This window comes from Myxine glutinosa, chromosome 9, assembly GCF_964187855.1.
Source record: "Myxine glutinosa chromosome 9, kmMyxGlut1.1, whole genome shotgun sequence".
Taxonomy (NCBI): Eukaryota; Metazoa; Chordata; class Myxini; order Myxiniformes; family Myxinidae; genus Myxine; species Myxine glutinosa.
Window position 1 is genome coordinate 26,915,674 of NC_136269.1, and position 16,471 is coordinate 26,932,144.

Here is a 16,471-nt window from a genome sequence, read left to right on the forward strand (position 1 = left end):
AGGATTTGAGCTCTTGAAGTCACATGTTACATTAGGTGCAATTACACATTTCAAACTGCATTTCTCATGTGCATGCACATGCATTCACATGTTATCAGAAGTAAATATATTATGTAGATTACATCATTTGTGGATCTGATAAATTGCCAGTAACCATTTTGTAAAACTGAATGTGCAGCATCTAAATGAAGATGCCCAAATGTCACACACGTCCATGCCTGTGGGATTCCCATGGGTGCCTTCACTAGTCTGTATAATAAAGGACGAGTGTCTGTCTGTCTGTCTGTCTGTCTGTCCCTGAACTACTCCCTGAGTTTTGTGACTAGTCCCGCCAAACTTTCTGTGGAACCTCTGGGGTCCCAGCAGGTGTCCTAAGTTGGGTGGGAGGTTTCATAAATTTCTCACCACAATTATGATTTTGAGTTTCCACCCATACGAAACTGCTACATGTATCTCTCCGCATGTAAACACATTCATTGGTTTGGCATTCGCAGTTTCGTAATTTACTGCACGTGGAAAGGTTCCCCAGTTCGGTAATATCTCAATACAATTGTGATTTTGACTTTACACCCAAACGACGCCACATTTTCTCCATCTCAATCACTCACCCATATTGTTTCCTCTCCCACTAACTTACCTCACCTTACTTCGGATGAAAGATACTTATTTGTTTTCTTTTTGTGTTCTAAACCTGGTGACTGTGTTGCCGATGCTCTGCCTCCAATTTGTAACTCAGATTGTTCCACTGTTTCTGTTTGTGTCTCTTACTCTTCGTTCTCAACTCCAGTGCATCCTTTCCTCCACGCTGTTTCAGTTTGGGACAGCTGATTGGTATGGATTCCATTAATTCCTTGTTGATGTGCCATGGAACTCAGCTTTTAGTCTTGGTCCTGATATAGCTGCCGAGGAAATATCCTGATGGATTCGCACTGATATGGACATTTATATTCCCTCATGTATCTATGCAATGAAGGTTCATTCCCATCCATGGTTCACGCCGGCGTCTGCGTCTTCAATTGCTCATCACAACAACTATTTTAAGCAGTACCATGGGCAAGGACCTCCGGAGTCCACATGTCTGTTCCACAGAGCAAGTAACCACTGTAAAAGAGTTCTTGAGGATGCCAAGCAGCAATATGGTACTTCTGTAGCCGATTCCATTGAGACTCAGCGGCTTGGCGCTCGGGAATTTTGGTGGATTGCCACAGTGTAATCAACCGCAATAAATCTTCTATACCTCCTATCTTTCATGGACCTAATACTTCACCTCTGGATTATTCTACCCTCAATGATCAGGAACACCCTCTTCCTGATTTTTCATCTCCTATTTCTGTTCCATTTATCACTCCTAAGAAGGTTGACAGAATTATTTGTACTCTAGATGCCTCAAAAGTGATTGGTCATGATGGGATCCCTGTGATTGTATTGAAGACTTGTTGTCCTGAACTTCCATCGATTCTTGCCAAGATATACAACCTGTGCTTGTCTGCGTCGTTGTTTCCTTCATCCTGGAATGTGGCCTCTGTGGTCCCTATTTTCAAGGGTGCCGGTGAGCATTCTGAACCAAGTAACAATCGCCCCATCAGTCTGTTTCCTGTAATAAGTTGGGCATTTGAATGCCTCATCAATGAACAACCTCCCAACCATCTGGAGGATAATTAACTTCTCACTGACTGCCAGTATGGCTTTTAGTCCAGTATTTTTAGGCGAGTTATATGAGGCAACCCGGGGAAAAAGATTATAGTTTTTATACTTTGCACACATACAGTATAATCATCATTGCTTACTGTCTGGAAGTTCCTGAAAAATCCAATGTCAGCAACTTTATCCAATGTCACACCAAACATGCCTACCCTTTTAACGACTGCGGCAGAATAATTTTTGGGGGTAGGTTTGCTGGGAAACAAATATTGTTAATTGTTATTGCCTTTTTTGTGTGTTCGCAGGCTTGAAAAATGGCAGAAGATTGCTTGTTCTGTGATGAAAGTTTGAACCAGGGTTCCACTTGTGCTGTTTCAAGAGGACTTCAAACCATTATTGAGAAAAGTTTAGAGTATGGAGATAGGCTGCATACTAAGCTCACAGACTGTTCCTCAATTGTTGTGCATACAGACTGTCGGAAGGATTATACCCGTCCAGGATCCAAAAAGAAACCTTCCAGCACAGACAAACCAACATCAGAAACACCCGGTCTACGTTCTGCCATGCGAGAATTTGATTTCAAGACTGACTGCGTCTTCTGTGGCAAGAAAGCCAGCACAAGGGTTGAAAAGAACAAAGGAGCTAATTTTCGGAGGTAAATCTATGAAGTCAGAACCATTGAAATGAGAGACAAAGTGATTGCCCGAGCTCTTCAAAGAGGGGATGAGTGGGGTGAGGTTGTTCTAGCCCGGGCAGAGAGTGTCATAGATTTTGTGGCAGCTGAAGCAAAATACCACAACAAGTGCTATTCAAGATACTTTTCTGACAAGATCTCTGATAAAAGTCAAGGTCGTCCAGAGGATGAAGAAAAGCAGTATGCGTTCAACAAGCTTTGTGCATATCTGTATGAGAATGATGAATGTCAATATTCTATTGCCGAGCTTGAAGAAAGAATGAATGAAGAAGGCAACCAGGCATACAGCAGGAAACATTTTAAAGAAAAACTACTGGCAAATTTTGGAGACAATCTCACCATAACTGAGTTACCAGGGAAGAATGGAGGGGTGAGTTTCAGAGACAATGCACAGAAGATCCTTCATAACAAGTGGTACACAGATAAAGTGTCTGATACAATGACTGAACCAAAACGGATCGTTGAGACGGCAGCAGCAATTATCCGAGAGGATGTCAGGTCGTAAATCTTCGATGGTGAGACCTATCCAGCAGCGAATTCTTTGGAAGAAACAGCTGGTAAGATGGTTTCCAGAAACGCTGAAATGCTTCGTTGATGGTGTCACTCAACCACGCAAAGGAAGAAACAAAAACTCAGACAGAAAGTCAGCAACTATCCAGCATGCTATCATGTTTGCAAGCCGCCCAAGATTCTTTGTGTCACCAATCCTGTTGAGTGTTGCAGTGTACATACATCGTAAATATGGCCATAAGGATCTCATCAATCTGCTGCATCATACTGGATTAGCAGAGAGCTACGCTGAAGCACTCCGATACGAAAATTCCCTTGTCCTGGACTCATCAACTCCTGACAACACATTGATAGAGGGATTCATGCAATTTGCATTCGACAATGCTGATTTCAACACCAACACCCTTGATGGTCATAACACATTTCACGCAATGGGGGGTATTGAGTGCATCACCCCTGCCATGAACACTGGAAGGAACACACCAGTGCCAAGGTGCAAGGAAAATTTACTTGCAGGTGTCATTGGCACTTTTGGAGACGTACCCATCAGAACATACAAAAAGCCAGAAACACTTGGACTGCAACGAATCGCAGTCAGAAGCCTGTCTCTGTGGCCTGAGGAAGCATCTCAATCCTTGGTGAGGGCCATGAAGTTGGACTCTTTGTGGATGGCAGGCTGTGCCATGAAAATACTACCAAGGCCATCATGGGCTGGTTTCATGGAGGAAGCAATGCAAAATTCAGGACTGTTTGCAGTCAGTTCGGTTGATGCACTTCCATTCATAAACCTTGACCCAACCAAACCAAGTGCCATCTATACAGCTCTGATGTTTGCTGTTGATGAGTGCAAGAAGAACAACAAAGCCTGTTGCATCGTGACGTTTGATCAACCATTGTATCAAAAAGCTTCAGAAATCGTCGCAGCATCATCAGAAGACTTCGGAAATGTCATTGTGAGGCTCGGTGGTTTCCATCTGTTGGTGTCTTTCATGGGTGCAGTTGGCAATATAATGGCTGGGAGTGGACTTGAGCAACTGTGGAGCACTGTGTATGCTCCTTCATCTGTATCACACATGGTCACAGGCCACGCATACTCGCGAGCACTCAGAGCGCACTTTCTGACTCAAGAAGCATTGGCAACTATTCTTCTGAAGACCTCAACACTACTTGATGGCACTTGCAAAGAGAGTCTTCGTCAACTGTATGCAAGTCTTTTGGAAGGTTCTGATCTTGAAGAAGCCTTCTCCTCTGAAGACGTTGCAAAACTGTTTGATCACATACAACAAATCTGCAATCAAATGAAGGATAGCAACAGAACAGGTAAACTGTGGATTCAGTACTTCGAACTTGTGCAGATCATGAGACTGTTTGTCCGTGCAGAGCGAACAGGCGACTGGCATCCTCATCTATACACCGTCAAACAGATGCTTCCCTACCTGCATGCTGCAGGACATCTTGCCTATGCCAAGTCTGCTCACCTGTACGTGCAGCAGATGGAAGAGCTTAACTCAGAGGTCCAACACTTGTTCGTAGAGTCCGGCTACTTTACAGTCCGCCGCTCATACAAACTTTGGGGTGGAGTGTGGTCTGACATGACCATAGAACAGGTGTTGATGAGGGCCATGAAAACATCTGGAGGATTCACTCGAGGAAGAGGGATATCTGACAGCACCCTTGCCCGGTGGATAAAAGCACTACGTTTGACAGTTGCGCTCTGCAACAGCCTTGAAGACTTTGCAGGTGTTGTTCATGAAACATCAGAACAACACAAAGAGCTTCGACCCTCAAGACAAACCAAGGACAATAACGACGTGGACTGCTTCATCCAATAGTTAACTTCTCATTCACCCTTTGAAGCCAAGCCTGCCAACATGCTGGTCAGTTTGTCAACAGGAGTGATTGCTGATGAATCTGTCAACTGTGACAATGCACTCAGAGTGGGGATTGGTTCCCAAAAGGGCATGATCGGCAAAACTTATGCTGAAGTGAAACTGCAACGCAAAAACAGAGTCAAATCCCTTGTCTCCATGAACAACTCAGTGAAGATCCGAGGGAAAGAAGTGGTTGTTCAGCCACAACAGATGCTGAATCGTATCCTCTCAATTCTGGACTCAGAATCAAATTTAGCAACATACATGAAGCATGAGCTTGTGCCCTGACCACCATCTCTGGTTGATGACAATTCATTGAGACGACCCTCAAAAGCTGCATTCACATCACTTCTGTTGTCACTTCTTCCACCTGGGCCTGCTGACGTGCCTCACGACCCACTTTATGTCATTGACGGAGGTCACCTTCTTCACCGTGTTGTATGGCCGTGCCCAGCGACATATGCAGAGATCTGTCAGACATACGTGAGGCATGTTCTCACTCACTATGGAATGACTGCAACTGTGGTTTTTGATGGTTATGCTGGCCCTCCCTCCACAAAGTCAGAGGAGCAGAGGAGACGAGCAGCAAAGCGCACATCTGCTGACATTGACGTAGCTGGTCATATTAAAGCTACTATGTGCCAGGCTGATTTTCTTGGGAATTCACACAACAAGAAAGGACTCATAAAAACTCTCAGTGAATGTCTTCAAGCTGCTGGCATTGATGTGAAACAAGCAGTCAGCGATGCAGACACTCTGATTTTGTGCACAGCCCTCCATCACACGACAGAGGGCCAGCCAGTGGTAGTCCTAGGAACTGACACTGACCTCCTCGTGATCCTCGTGGCCAGAGCACCTTCTGATTGCAACATCTGTCAGGACAATACTGGACACAGTAAAGCCTCACAGAAAGTATTCAGTGTGCCTGCCATCCAGCAAGCTCTTGGAAACCTGAAGGACAACTTTCTGTTTCTTCGTGCTGTAACCGGCAGCGAAACAACTTCAGCGCCGGATCAGCAAGGAAAAAATAAAGGCTACAATGTACTGAAATCAAATGACCACCTGGCACAGACTGTGACAGTCTTCAACATCCCAGAAGCAGATGCAGAGGACATTGCAAAGGCTGGCGAAGAATTTTTGCTGCCACTGTATGGTGGTTCACCTTTCAACAGTTTGGATGATGACAACATTGATCCAACCAAATGGGGATGGATTCTGCCCAATGGTTCCCTTCTGCCAGTGCCAACGGATAAACTGATGCGCATTGCGTCATGCAAGTGCAAGGCTGGCTGCACTGGTGGCTGTGGCTGTCGACGAGTAGGCATGCCTTGTTCCGTCATCTGTAACTGTATGGGGCTAACATGCAACAATGCATTGGAACTGAATGACTTGGAAGACTGATCAAGAATTTTTTGTGAATTTTTAGTTTTCAGTACGTTTTCAGACCGAAAATCACTATTTCAAGCTGACATCAGCACAAATATAACGTCATGTATGATTATTTTGTTGTTAAAAATGGGTATGATTATGAAGATAAATGTGTTTACTTTCATTTTTATGTGATTAATGCACCAATAATAATTGGTATTTGAAAGGCATTGGATAATCTCTCCATACCCTCTAAATATCCGACACACGATTCTATAGCGGAAATGGTTAAAATGAATGCAATAAATAATTTTGTTGCTGACACTGGATGTTTCGGGAACTTTCACAGGATAAAGTTTGGCCCCTCTTCTTTTTGTGTGCGAAAAATGAAAACTATAACCTTTATCCCCACCCCAATACCTAATTATACTGGACTATTTCGCTATTCTCGCTCTACTGATGATCTGATATCCTTAATTACGGATCATTTAAACAGGGCATTGGAGCTCAAGCGTGAAGCTCGAATAGGTGCTTTGGATATCTCAAAAGCCTTTGATAAAGTTTGGCACAGGGGTCTGCTCCACAAGCCTCAGTCATATGGTGTATCTGGAATGATGCATTCAATCATTTTGGCTTTCCTTACAAATCGCAAGATGAAGGTGGTACTTGAGGGTCAATCGTCTTATACTTGTTCCATCAATTGTCGTGTCCCTCAGGGCTCTGTCCTTGGTCCCACTCAGTTCCTTGTTTACATCAATGATCTTCCTGATAATGCTCTATCTCAGCTAAGTAGCCATGTATGCTGATGACTTCTCACTTTACTGTACATCTGCTGATTCAGCCATCTTTGGTCAGATCACAAAATAAAGTGTATGCCGTCGTGTGCTCTGCTTTTTCCAAGATTGAACAAAATCGGACCATGCATGTTCAATAAATGGTTGGGGAAACGTTTAAGTAACAAAATGGCAGACAGTCGGCCATCTTGGTTCTGATGTCGAAAAAAAAATAACGTGCGTATGCAAGCCATCAGTTATTATCTGTGTTCCAAGTTTGAACAACATTGGTAAATCCATGTCCGAGAAATGCTTGAGGACGTGCTCAACATAGGGGTTTTTACAACTAAAATGGCCGCCAGTTGGCAACCTTTGATTGCCTCGCGAAACAAAATGATGAGCTTATGTATACCGTCATGTAGTCTCTTTGTGTGATGTAGGAACAAAATTGGTCCATACATCTCCGAGATATGGTTGCAGACGCATGCATGCACGCACGCACACACGGACGGACGGACGAGACCCAATCCATGCCATAAACCCCCATTTTGGATTAAGTCCAACGGGGGCGAATAATAATAACTAGCCGAAACCCGTGGAACATCCACGGAAGGGAGGATGTGGTGTATGAATAGAGTGTACCATTATGGATGGCATAGGGGATTTGCTTGTCCGAGTAAGAGTTAGGAAGAAAGATGAGAATGAAGAGTGTGTATATGAACAACGATCGCCGACACCGGCACAAATGCATGCTCTGGATTGTCCAATCAGCGGACGGCTTGCTTCGCCTTCGCCCAGCAAACGCCAATACGATGGCGTCGTAAGATGGCGTCGTATCGGCAGTTAATCGGATGCGTTTGGGCCCCAACGTCGGCTAATTCAGATTTTTCGAGTATGGCTATACGTGATAAACAAAGAGCGCGGTTCGTAGATCGTAAATCCATTAGTGCCGTGGGCATCGGGTCACTGGGTGCGGCGTAAAAGGGATAACAAAGTCGAGTCCTTACGCTATTATTATATAGATGGTAAGACTATACTGCTATGTAGAAGTAATATACTACTATGACTACCACTTCTACTGCTGCTACTGCAACTACTACTCCTTTACCCTACACCAGGGGCGGGCAACCTTTTCAGAGTGAGGGCCAGATGAGACTTTTGGAAGGAGATCGCGGGCCGGAGTGAAAAACGAAATCTCAGAATTACTATATTTTGTTTACATGAATAGATTGTACAAAAATTGCATTGAACACTCTACAAATCAATGAGACTGCTGGTGCTGTTTGCCATGAAGAAGTATTTCCATGTCTGGCTCGATGGTTGAGGTAGACAACAGAAGAATGTCATTGAGGTGGCGGTCCGAGAGTTGGGAGCGAAGGTGAGACTTCGTGTACTTCATTTTCGAGAAGAGCTGTTCACAGCAGTAGGTGCTGCCGAACATGGCCACAATGCGTTGGACATGGGCAATGTATTTTTGAAAATTGTTAGAAGGGAGAACGGTGTCGCGGAAGAAGGACAATGGAGAAGAGGTGCGGAACTTCGCCTTCATTTCATCGTTGCACTGCAGCTCCACCAACTCCATCTGTAAGGAGGCAGGGGCGTCTTCCACGGGGAAGTCAAAGGGAGCAGTGAAAAGCTTGAAGTCCGCAGCCAGCACCCTGACTCCTGCAAAACGGGAAGCAAATTCCTCACGTAGAGAGTTGACGACACTAACGCAAGTGCCCAGGTCCACATCGTCAGGGGCACATGCAGCAAGGCGAGGAAAATGCACAAACTGACCAGAAGCCAATTGAGCCTCCCACAAGCGCAGTTTAACCTCGAAGGCAGTGATGTGCGCGTACATGTCTGTCACGAGAATGTCTTTGCCTTGCAGCTTTATGTTGAGGGTGTTCAGGTGCGCCGTGATGTCCGTGAGCAGGGCCAGGCGAGCTAGCCACCGTGGATCAGAGAATTGATCAGCGTGGGGAAGGTTCTTCTGACGTAGAAACGTGGCAATCTCCTGCTGTAGGTCGCACACCCGAGACAGCATGGCCCCACGACTCAGCCAGCGTACCTCACAGAAGTAGAGCAGGTCGTTGTAGTGCACGTTCACCTCGTCCATCAGTGCCTGGAACTGACGATGGTTAAGGTTGCGGGAGAGGATGGAGTTGACGACCTTCACCACGACAGACATGACACCAACGAGGTTGGCAGACTTAGCGCACAGGGACTCTTGGTGGATGATGCAGTGCATCTTGTTAATGGGCTGAGTGTATCCGGCGGCTGCACAGTGACGCACTAGCAGCGAAGCGGCGCCCTTCTTCTCACCAACCATCGCCGGGGCACCGTCGGTCGTCACACACACAAGACGGGAGAGGTCCAGGGAGTGCTGATCAACACACAGAAGCACGGCGTCGCAGATGTCTTTCCCAGTGGTGGTGTCGCGCAGCGGGACAAGCTGGAGGAATTCCTCACACACTTGAAAGTCAGCGGTGACGCCACGGATGAAAACGGACAGCTGGGCCGTGTCCTTTGTGTCGGTGCTCTCATCCAGAGCGAGGGAAAAGGCGACGAAATTTGAGCTGCGTGTTTTGAGTGAGTCGTGCACGTTTTCCGACATATCCTCGATGCGGCGACGAACGGTGCGGGACGAAAGGCTCACGTTCTCAAAGGCGGAACGCTGCTCTGGACAGACGGAGTCCACTACAGCGAGGAGGCATTCCTTGATGAAGTCCCCTTCCGCGAATGGCTTCATTCGGCGAGCAAGGATGCGGGAGACTTCATAACTGGCGCGCGTCACCTTTTCGGCCTCAGTATTCTGCTTGCGGAAGAGTGAAGTTTGTTTCTCCAAGTTGCCTGATAGTCTAACCATGGCGTCCTTCCTTTCGGTGGCAGACACCGACGCGAAGTTTGACGAGCGGTGCTCTGTCTCCCAGTGGCGGCGCACGTTGTACTCTTTTAGGACAGCCAAAGTCTTCAAGCATATGAGGCACTGGGCCTGTCCAAAGCGCTCGATGAAGAAGTACTTCTCCCACTCAGGGTTGAAGATCCGACACTCGAGGTCCACTTTCCTCTTCTTAACACGCTGGGTCGCAGACATGATGAGCTGAAAAGGAAGAAAATTAGGTATATCAGCAATGAATAAATGATGTAACAGCAAGCAATCTGGGGCACAAAAAATCTCGGAAGACGAATTGTACAGATGAATGTATTTATTTTGCGCGCACGTGGCCAACGCTGAATATGACACAGTTTCACCGTAAAACTGAAATACAGGAAATGAATCAGTCTGCATACTTTTTTTTTTAAAGAGTTCGTTTTCCTTTTAAACAAAAGTTCGTCAATTTCGTTTTCCTTTTAAACAAAAGTTCGTCAATTTGTTTTTTCTTTTACAAACAGAAAGTTCGTTATATATTTTTTTTCTTTACAAATAGAAAGTTCGTTATATTTTTATTTTTACAAATAAAAAGGGAGAATAAAATTATTTAAACGCAGCAAATGAAAGATAATAACATGTTCTAACAAACAAAACAAAGCAAATTGAAAGAAAGTCTCGATCTCTCGATCTGAGATCTTGCGAGATCTTGGAGACGGCGGCAGGGATTTTCGAAGCTCCACACGGTCTCCACGTTTTTCGAAGTTAAGTCTGTTCACAATTGTATTTTGTCGAAACTGTATTTATCTTTCGGTGTGTGAAGTTATTGTGTGCAACTTTGGTTGTTTCTCGGTGTTTATCTTTCATAAATTGATCGTCTGTTTGCCGTGTCGCGAGCAAGGCCTCGTACAGTGTGCACTGTACAACCTTGAGGCTTTGTTTTTCTCTCAGTGGTCCGTCGTTTGTGATCCAATAACTTTCGTTCTCTGTATTCCCAGTCTTTTCACCCATAGCCTACTTCCTTGTGTAAATCTCAACTCAAAAAAAAAAAAAAAAAAAAAAAAAAAAAACATTTCCTTCTCTGTTCTCATTCGTTTATTCATTCTTATTCGTTGTTTCGTTCTTCGACCACGTGTTTCTCCCCCATTTCCCCAGATAGTTTTCACTCATTAACCTTCAATGTTTACACTTTCCCCTCAAGTTATGTATTCCGTCATATTTTATAACACCTTTTTCTTCTTCTTCTTTAAAAGGCTGCTTTCGACTTGCTCACCAAATCAATTCATCCCAAAAAAAATATCCATCTCCTATAGTGCCTTTTTTCTACATTCCCTAAACTCTCCTGCACTCCATCCTCCATCCAGCGTCCTTAAACGTATTTTTAACTCGAAGGTCACAAGAAACTCATTTTGCAATAAATGTTCGTTTCCCATAAATCGTACACTTTCAAAAATCCAATCTCACCCCTCCCCTCCAAATCTTCCCCATAACCCCTCCCCTCCAAATCTTCCCCATCACCCCTCCCCTCCAAATCTTCCCCATCACCCATCCCTTTCAAATCTCCCCCCTTGCCCCCTCCCTCCTAAACTACCCCCTCACCCCTCCCCGCCAAGACGCCCCCTCGCCCCTCCCCTCCTAGACTCCTGCCTCACCCCTCCCCTCCAAATTTCCCCCATATCCCATCCCTTTCAAATCCCTCCCCTTGTCCCTTCCCTCCCAAACTCCCCCCTCACCCCTCCCCTTCAAATCTCCCCACCCTCATTGCTTCTCAATTTCCCCCCTCTCACTCCCCCTCCTCAAAGCGTCCTCCCCGCTTCTTCCCCCTTCAAACTCTCACCTCCATCTCCCCCAACCTTCTGCCTCGCTCTTTCCCCTCCTCAAATAACACCTCATTGTGGCTCACCCAATCACCATCAAACCTTTTGTCCGCCCCATCCTTCCCTTTCTCCGAGCTATTCTGAAATCTCTGACACACCTTCAACAGCTCTCCCTACCTCTTCCACCTCTTCCACATCTTACCCTACCCCTCCTCCCCCCTGTTCTGTATCTGATGCTCCCCCTTCCTCTTCATTAACGGTATGGACCTCAAACATCCGGGGCCTTCGTTCAAACTTAACTGATCTCTCCATACAGGTTGCTTCTGTCAAACCAGACGTGATCTGCTTAACAGAAACTTTCCTCCTTTATGATGTCTCTGATTCCATAGTATCTCTCCCGGGCTACTCCCTCCTCCGGTATGATAGACCTGAGCCTCGTCCTGGAGGCGGGGTTGCTATCTTTATCAAAAACTCTCTTCCTCACTCGCCCTGCACTGCACTCTCTCCACCTCACCCCCAGGAATACCTCTGGTTACGGCTTCCCCTTCGCTCCCACCTCTTGTTCATATGTGTGTTGTACCGTCCACCAAACAGTGATGACTCCATCTACATCTCGCTGTCTGATGATATGGACCAACTTCTATCTACTCATCCCAACTCTCTCTTCCTCATATGTGGTGATTTCAACTGTCATCATGCCAGTTGGCTGGGTGTGGTTACCTCTCTCACCAGCCATGGCTCCTCAGCAAAGGACTTCTGCGACTCACTGGGACTGACACAATCTGTCAATTTCCCGACCCGGATCTCAGTCAACGGAACATCTTCTCTTCTGGACTTGGTTATGACTAACTTCCCTGAAAATGTCTGCTGCTCTTCTTCTGCTCCGATCGGATCATCTGATCATGTCCTTGTTAAAGTGGACATCTCTCTGACCATCCTCAGGGAGCCTGCTCAGCGTCGACGAGTCTGGCATTTCACTCAGGCCAACTGGCACGGTCTTCAAGCAGCCATCAATCATCTGGACTGGTCTCCCATCTCTACCACCTCTGACATCAACTCATCCTGGGAATTCTTCCAAAGTAAATTGCTCTCTCTCATGCACAGATTTATCCCATCTCGTCTTCAGTTGTCATACCCTTCCTCCCGTCCATGGTACACGGAATCTTGTGGTGAGGCTGTTGCCCAGAAACAACTTGCCTTCGTCTCCTGGAAAGCAAATCCAACGGAAGGAAATCTCATTTCCTTTCACAAAGCCCGAAACAAGTGTGTGTCCACCCTCAGGAGCGCCAGGAAACAATATCTCTCCGTTCTCAAGACCGAACTCTCTTATCTGTCTCCCTCTTCCAAATCCTGGTGGCGTCTGGTCAAATCCGTTTCTGGTGTTTGTTCCCCCTCCATCCCCTCCCTTACCTCAAACGGCTACACAGCTGACTCCGCACGTGAAAAAGCTGAATGCCTCAACTCTGTGTTTGCCTCTAAATCTTGTGTCCCAAACCCATCCCTCTCTGTACCCACCATACCCAGTCGTACCCTGCTGCTCCTGGACTCCGTGTCCTTTCCTCCTGACAAGGTGGAAAAGTTTCTGTCAACCCTCGACTCTGATTCTGCAACTGGACCCGAAGGCATCAGCCCACGGGTCCTAAAATCCTGCTCTGCTGCTCTATCTCACCCTCTCTCTGTTCTCTTCACCCTCTCTTTTGCTCAAGGTCAACTGCCATCTGCTTGGAAATCAGCCAACATCACCGCTTTGCACAAAAAAGGTGCAAAAACAGATCCTAGCAACTACAGACCAATCAGCCTTCTCCCAATTATCAGCAAAGTCATGGAATCCATCATTGCTTCTGATATGAAATCTTTCCTCTTCTCCAATGGCTTGATCTCTGATCATCAATTTGGTTTCAGACCAGGTCACTCTACTCTGGACATGCTGCTTCTGCTGTCTCAACAATGGATGGAGGTCCTCAATGCCAAACAGGAAATTAGAGCTGTCTCCCTCGACATATCACGTGCCTTTGACACGGTCTGGCACCCCGCTCTGCTCACCAAACTCTCCTCCTTTGGTATCCATGGAAATCTCCACGCATGGCTGGCGGACTTCCTCTCTAGTCGCCGTCAACGTGTGGCCCTGAATGGGTTTCTCTCATCTCCTCTTCCTGTTCAGGCTGGAGTTCCCCAAGGCAGTGTTCTGGGCCCCGTGCTTTTTCTGGTCTTCATCAATGATCTCTCTGACTCTCTCGAAAATCCTCTCTATCTCTTTGCTGATGACTCCACTCTCTGCCGCTCCATTCCTCTTCCCTCAGATCGGCAGTCTGCTGCCTCCTCACTCTCTGAAGACCTGGACAAAATCACAGACTGGTCAAACAAGTGGAACATGTCTTTCAATCCTGACAAATCTCACACTCTTACTATGTCTCTCCGAAAAGATCGACTGGACAACCCTCCCATCTACTTTCTCAACAATCCTCTCCAAGAAGTTCTGTCGCTCAAGATTTTGGGTCTCACTATCTGCCATGATCTTTCTTGGGAAAACCACATTTCCAAGCTGGCCTCCAAAGCCAGTCGCCGACTGGGCATCCTCCGTCGTGCGAAGTCCTTCCTCGGCACACCTGAGCTCCTCACCACATACAAGGCTTTCATCCGCAGCTCAATGGAATACTGTTCTCCCCTATGGGCCGGTGCTCCTGCCTCACACCTAGCTCGGCTTCACGCTGTTGAAACCAAAGCTTTCAGAATTATTGGAATCTCCCGCGATGAAGCTATCTCTGAGGGCCTTTCACTCACTCACCGCAGGCAGGTAGGTGGTCTTTCTGTCTTCTACCGACTCCTCTCCGGCCTTGCACCCCCAGCTCTCTCTGTGCTCTGTCCCCCAAATATTCCTACAGGTCGCACAAGATCTGCCAGCAACCCTCTGATGGTTAAACTGCCGAAATCTCGGCTCTCCGCTCACCTTCACTCTTTCATTCCTCTTTTCTCCCGCCTCTGGAACAAACTCCCTCACTCCCTTCAATCCCACTCCTCCCTCCAGGTCTTTAAAACAGCTGTTCACCACCATCTCTTATCTTCCCCCATCCAAAACCTTGATCTTTTCTACCCCCGCTAATTCACCCCAGATCCACCTTGTTTGAAATTCCAACTTCTTTCCTGGAAGTCCTGGCAGTGTCCATATGTTTTATACCTCTCCCACTGCCCCCTTCCCACGCCCCCCCCCCCCCCCAAAGCCCTCGCCCTCTCTCAGATCTCTCGATGTCTCCATGTCTCTCGGTCCCTGCTCTCAAATGTTGTGTTTGTGTCCTTCCCCCTCTCTCCCCATCTTGTCTACCGCTCCCTATGTTATATGTTTTATGTGTCGGTTTGTCTTTCTGTGTGATTAATGTTCGCTCTTTCACGAGCCTCGATCTTGTATACAAAAAAAAAAAAAAAAAAAAAAGTGAAAATTGAAATAGGTTTAGAGAACTCTGCGTCGCTTACCTCTTTGTTGCAAGTTATTTGTCCCAGACACCAACGTTTGTCACAAGCTGACTGAATCGGAAGGACGTCCGTATCACATGCCGGCTGATTTGAAAAAACCGCCTATCAGCAAGCAGGCGGTGTCTAGGCAAGACAGTTCCCCGTGCGCATGTCTTCCGGAAGAGGACGGTGCTGAAGACAAAATGTCCCTTTCTTGAATTCAGACCGGCTAAATATAAACTCTTACATTTACAAATGATATGAGTTTTACTGGGAGGTCCGCGGGCCGGATTGCAATAATAAAGCCTAGCAGGGTGGCGGGCCGGACGCTAAGCCTTGGCGGGCCGGATGTGGCCCGCGGGCCGGGGGTTGCCCGCCCCTGCCCTACACCAATCCTTTAATCAGGTGGAAATAAAAGACGCTATTACATCTTCAGCAACAAAGATCTTACCTCAAGACCAAATATGATGAGGTGCAAGTACAATACAATGGCAATATACAGGATAAAAGGCTGGTTTACCAATTCACTTCTTTATGTGTTTCAGGTTTAATTTATGTCCATGTGAAAGATATTTAATGTATGCAAAGTCAGAAAAGTTTCTTCTTATCCAGGATTACATGAAGAGGGAGCATGTTGCATGCTCATTATGGTTTATCATGCAGGTTTGATCATCGATGCATTTGGGGAGTTGAGAGACCAGCAGGAGCAAGTGAAAGAAGATATGGAGGTGAGACGTTTGTTCCACACAGCACTTGAAACATGAAAATAACTAGATTTTACTCAATTTCAAGTGTTCTTTTCAATTAAAAGTCATTTATGGTATCCAATAACATATTTGGTCCTATTGTAAGCCTTGTGATAATAATTTGTTTGAAAAACAGGCTTATGTTTCGAAATTATAACTATAACAAAGTAATTTTGTGTAATACTTTTTTTTTTACCATTGAGCCACCAATAATGAACTTTTTTTTTTTTTTTGGATGCAGAATCGAGGCTCGTGAAAGAGCTAACATTTATTTCACAAACAAATCAAACAGACAAACAAAATATATAAAAAGAGGGAGCGGTAGACAAGATGGGGAGAGAAGGGGAAACACACAAACACAACATTTGAGAGCAGGGACATCGGGAGATGTGTGGGAGGGAGAGGGCTTGGGGGGAGGAGGCATAGAAAAGGGGGGGGGGGGTATAAAATACAAGGGCACCAAGGACTTCCAGGACAGAAGTTGGTATTTCAAAAAAGTGGATTGTGGGTGAAATTAGCAGGGGTAGAAAAGATCAAGGTTTTGGATGGGGGAAAATAAGAGATGGTGGTGAACAGCTGTTTTAAAGACCTGGAGGGTGGAGTGGGATTGAAGAGAGTGAGGGAGTTTGTTCCAGAGGCGGGAGAAAAGAGGGACGAAGGAGTGAAGGTGAGCAGAGAGTCTTGATTTTGGCAGTTTAACCATAAGAGGGTTGCAGGCAGATCTTGTGCGACCTGTAGGAGTATTTGCGG

At 46.2% G+C, this 16,471-nt stretch overlaps 1 protein-coding gene across 1 annotated transcript in view; it reads left to right on the forward strand.

Moving 5' to 3' along the window:
• LOC137435793 (ryanodine receptor 2-like) overlaps positions 1–16,471 on the forward strand; it is a 633,328-nt gene that overhangs the window by 600,012 nt on the left and 16,845 nt on the right. Inside the window, exon 98 of the mRNA XM_078785085.1 lies at positions 15,639–15,703. Coding sequence (XP_078641211.1) covers positions 15,639–15,703 — 65 coding nt within the window. The remainder of the gene's footprint in view (positions 1–15,638; positions 15,704–16,471) is intronic.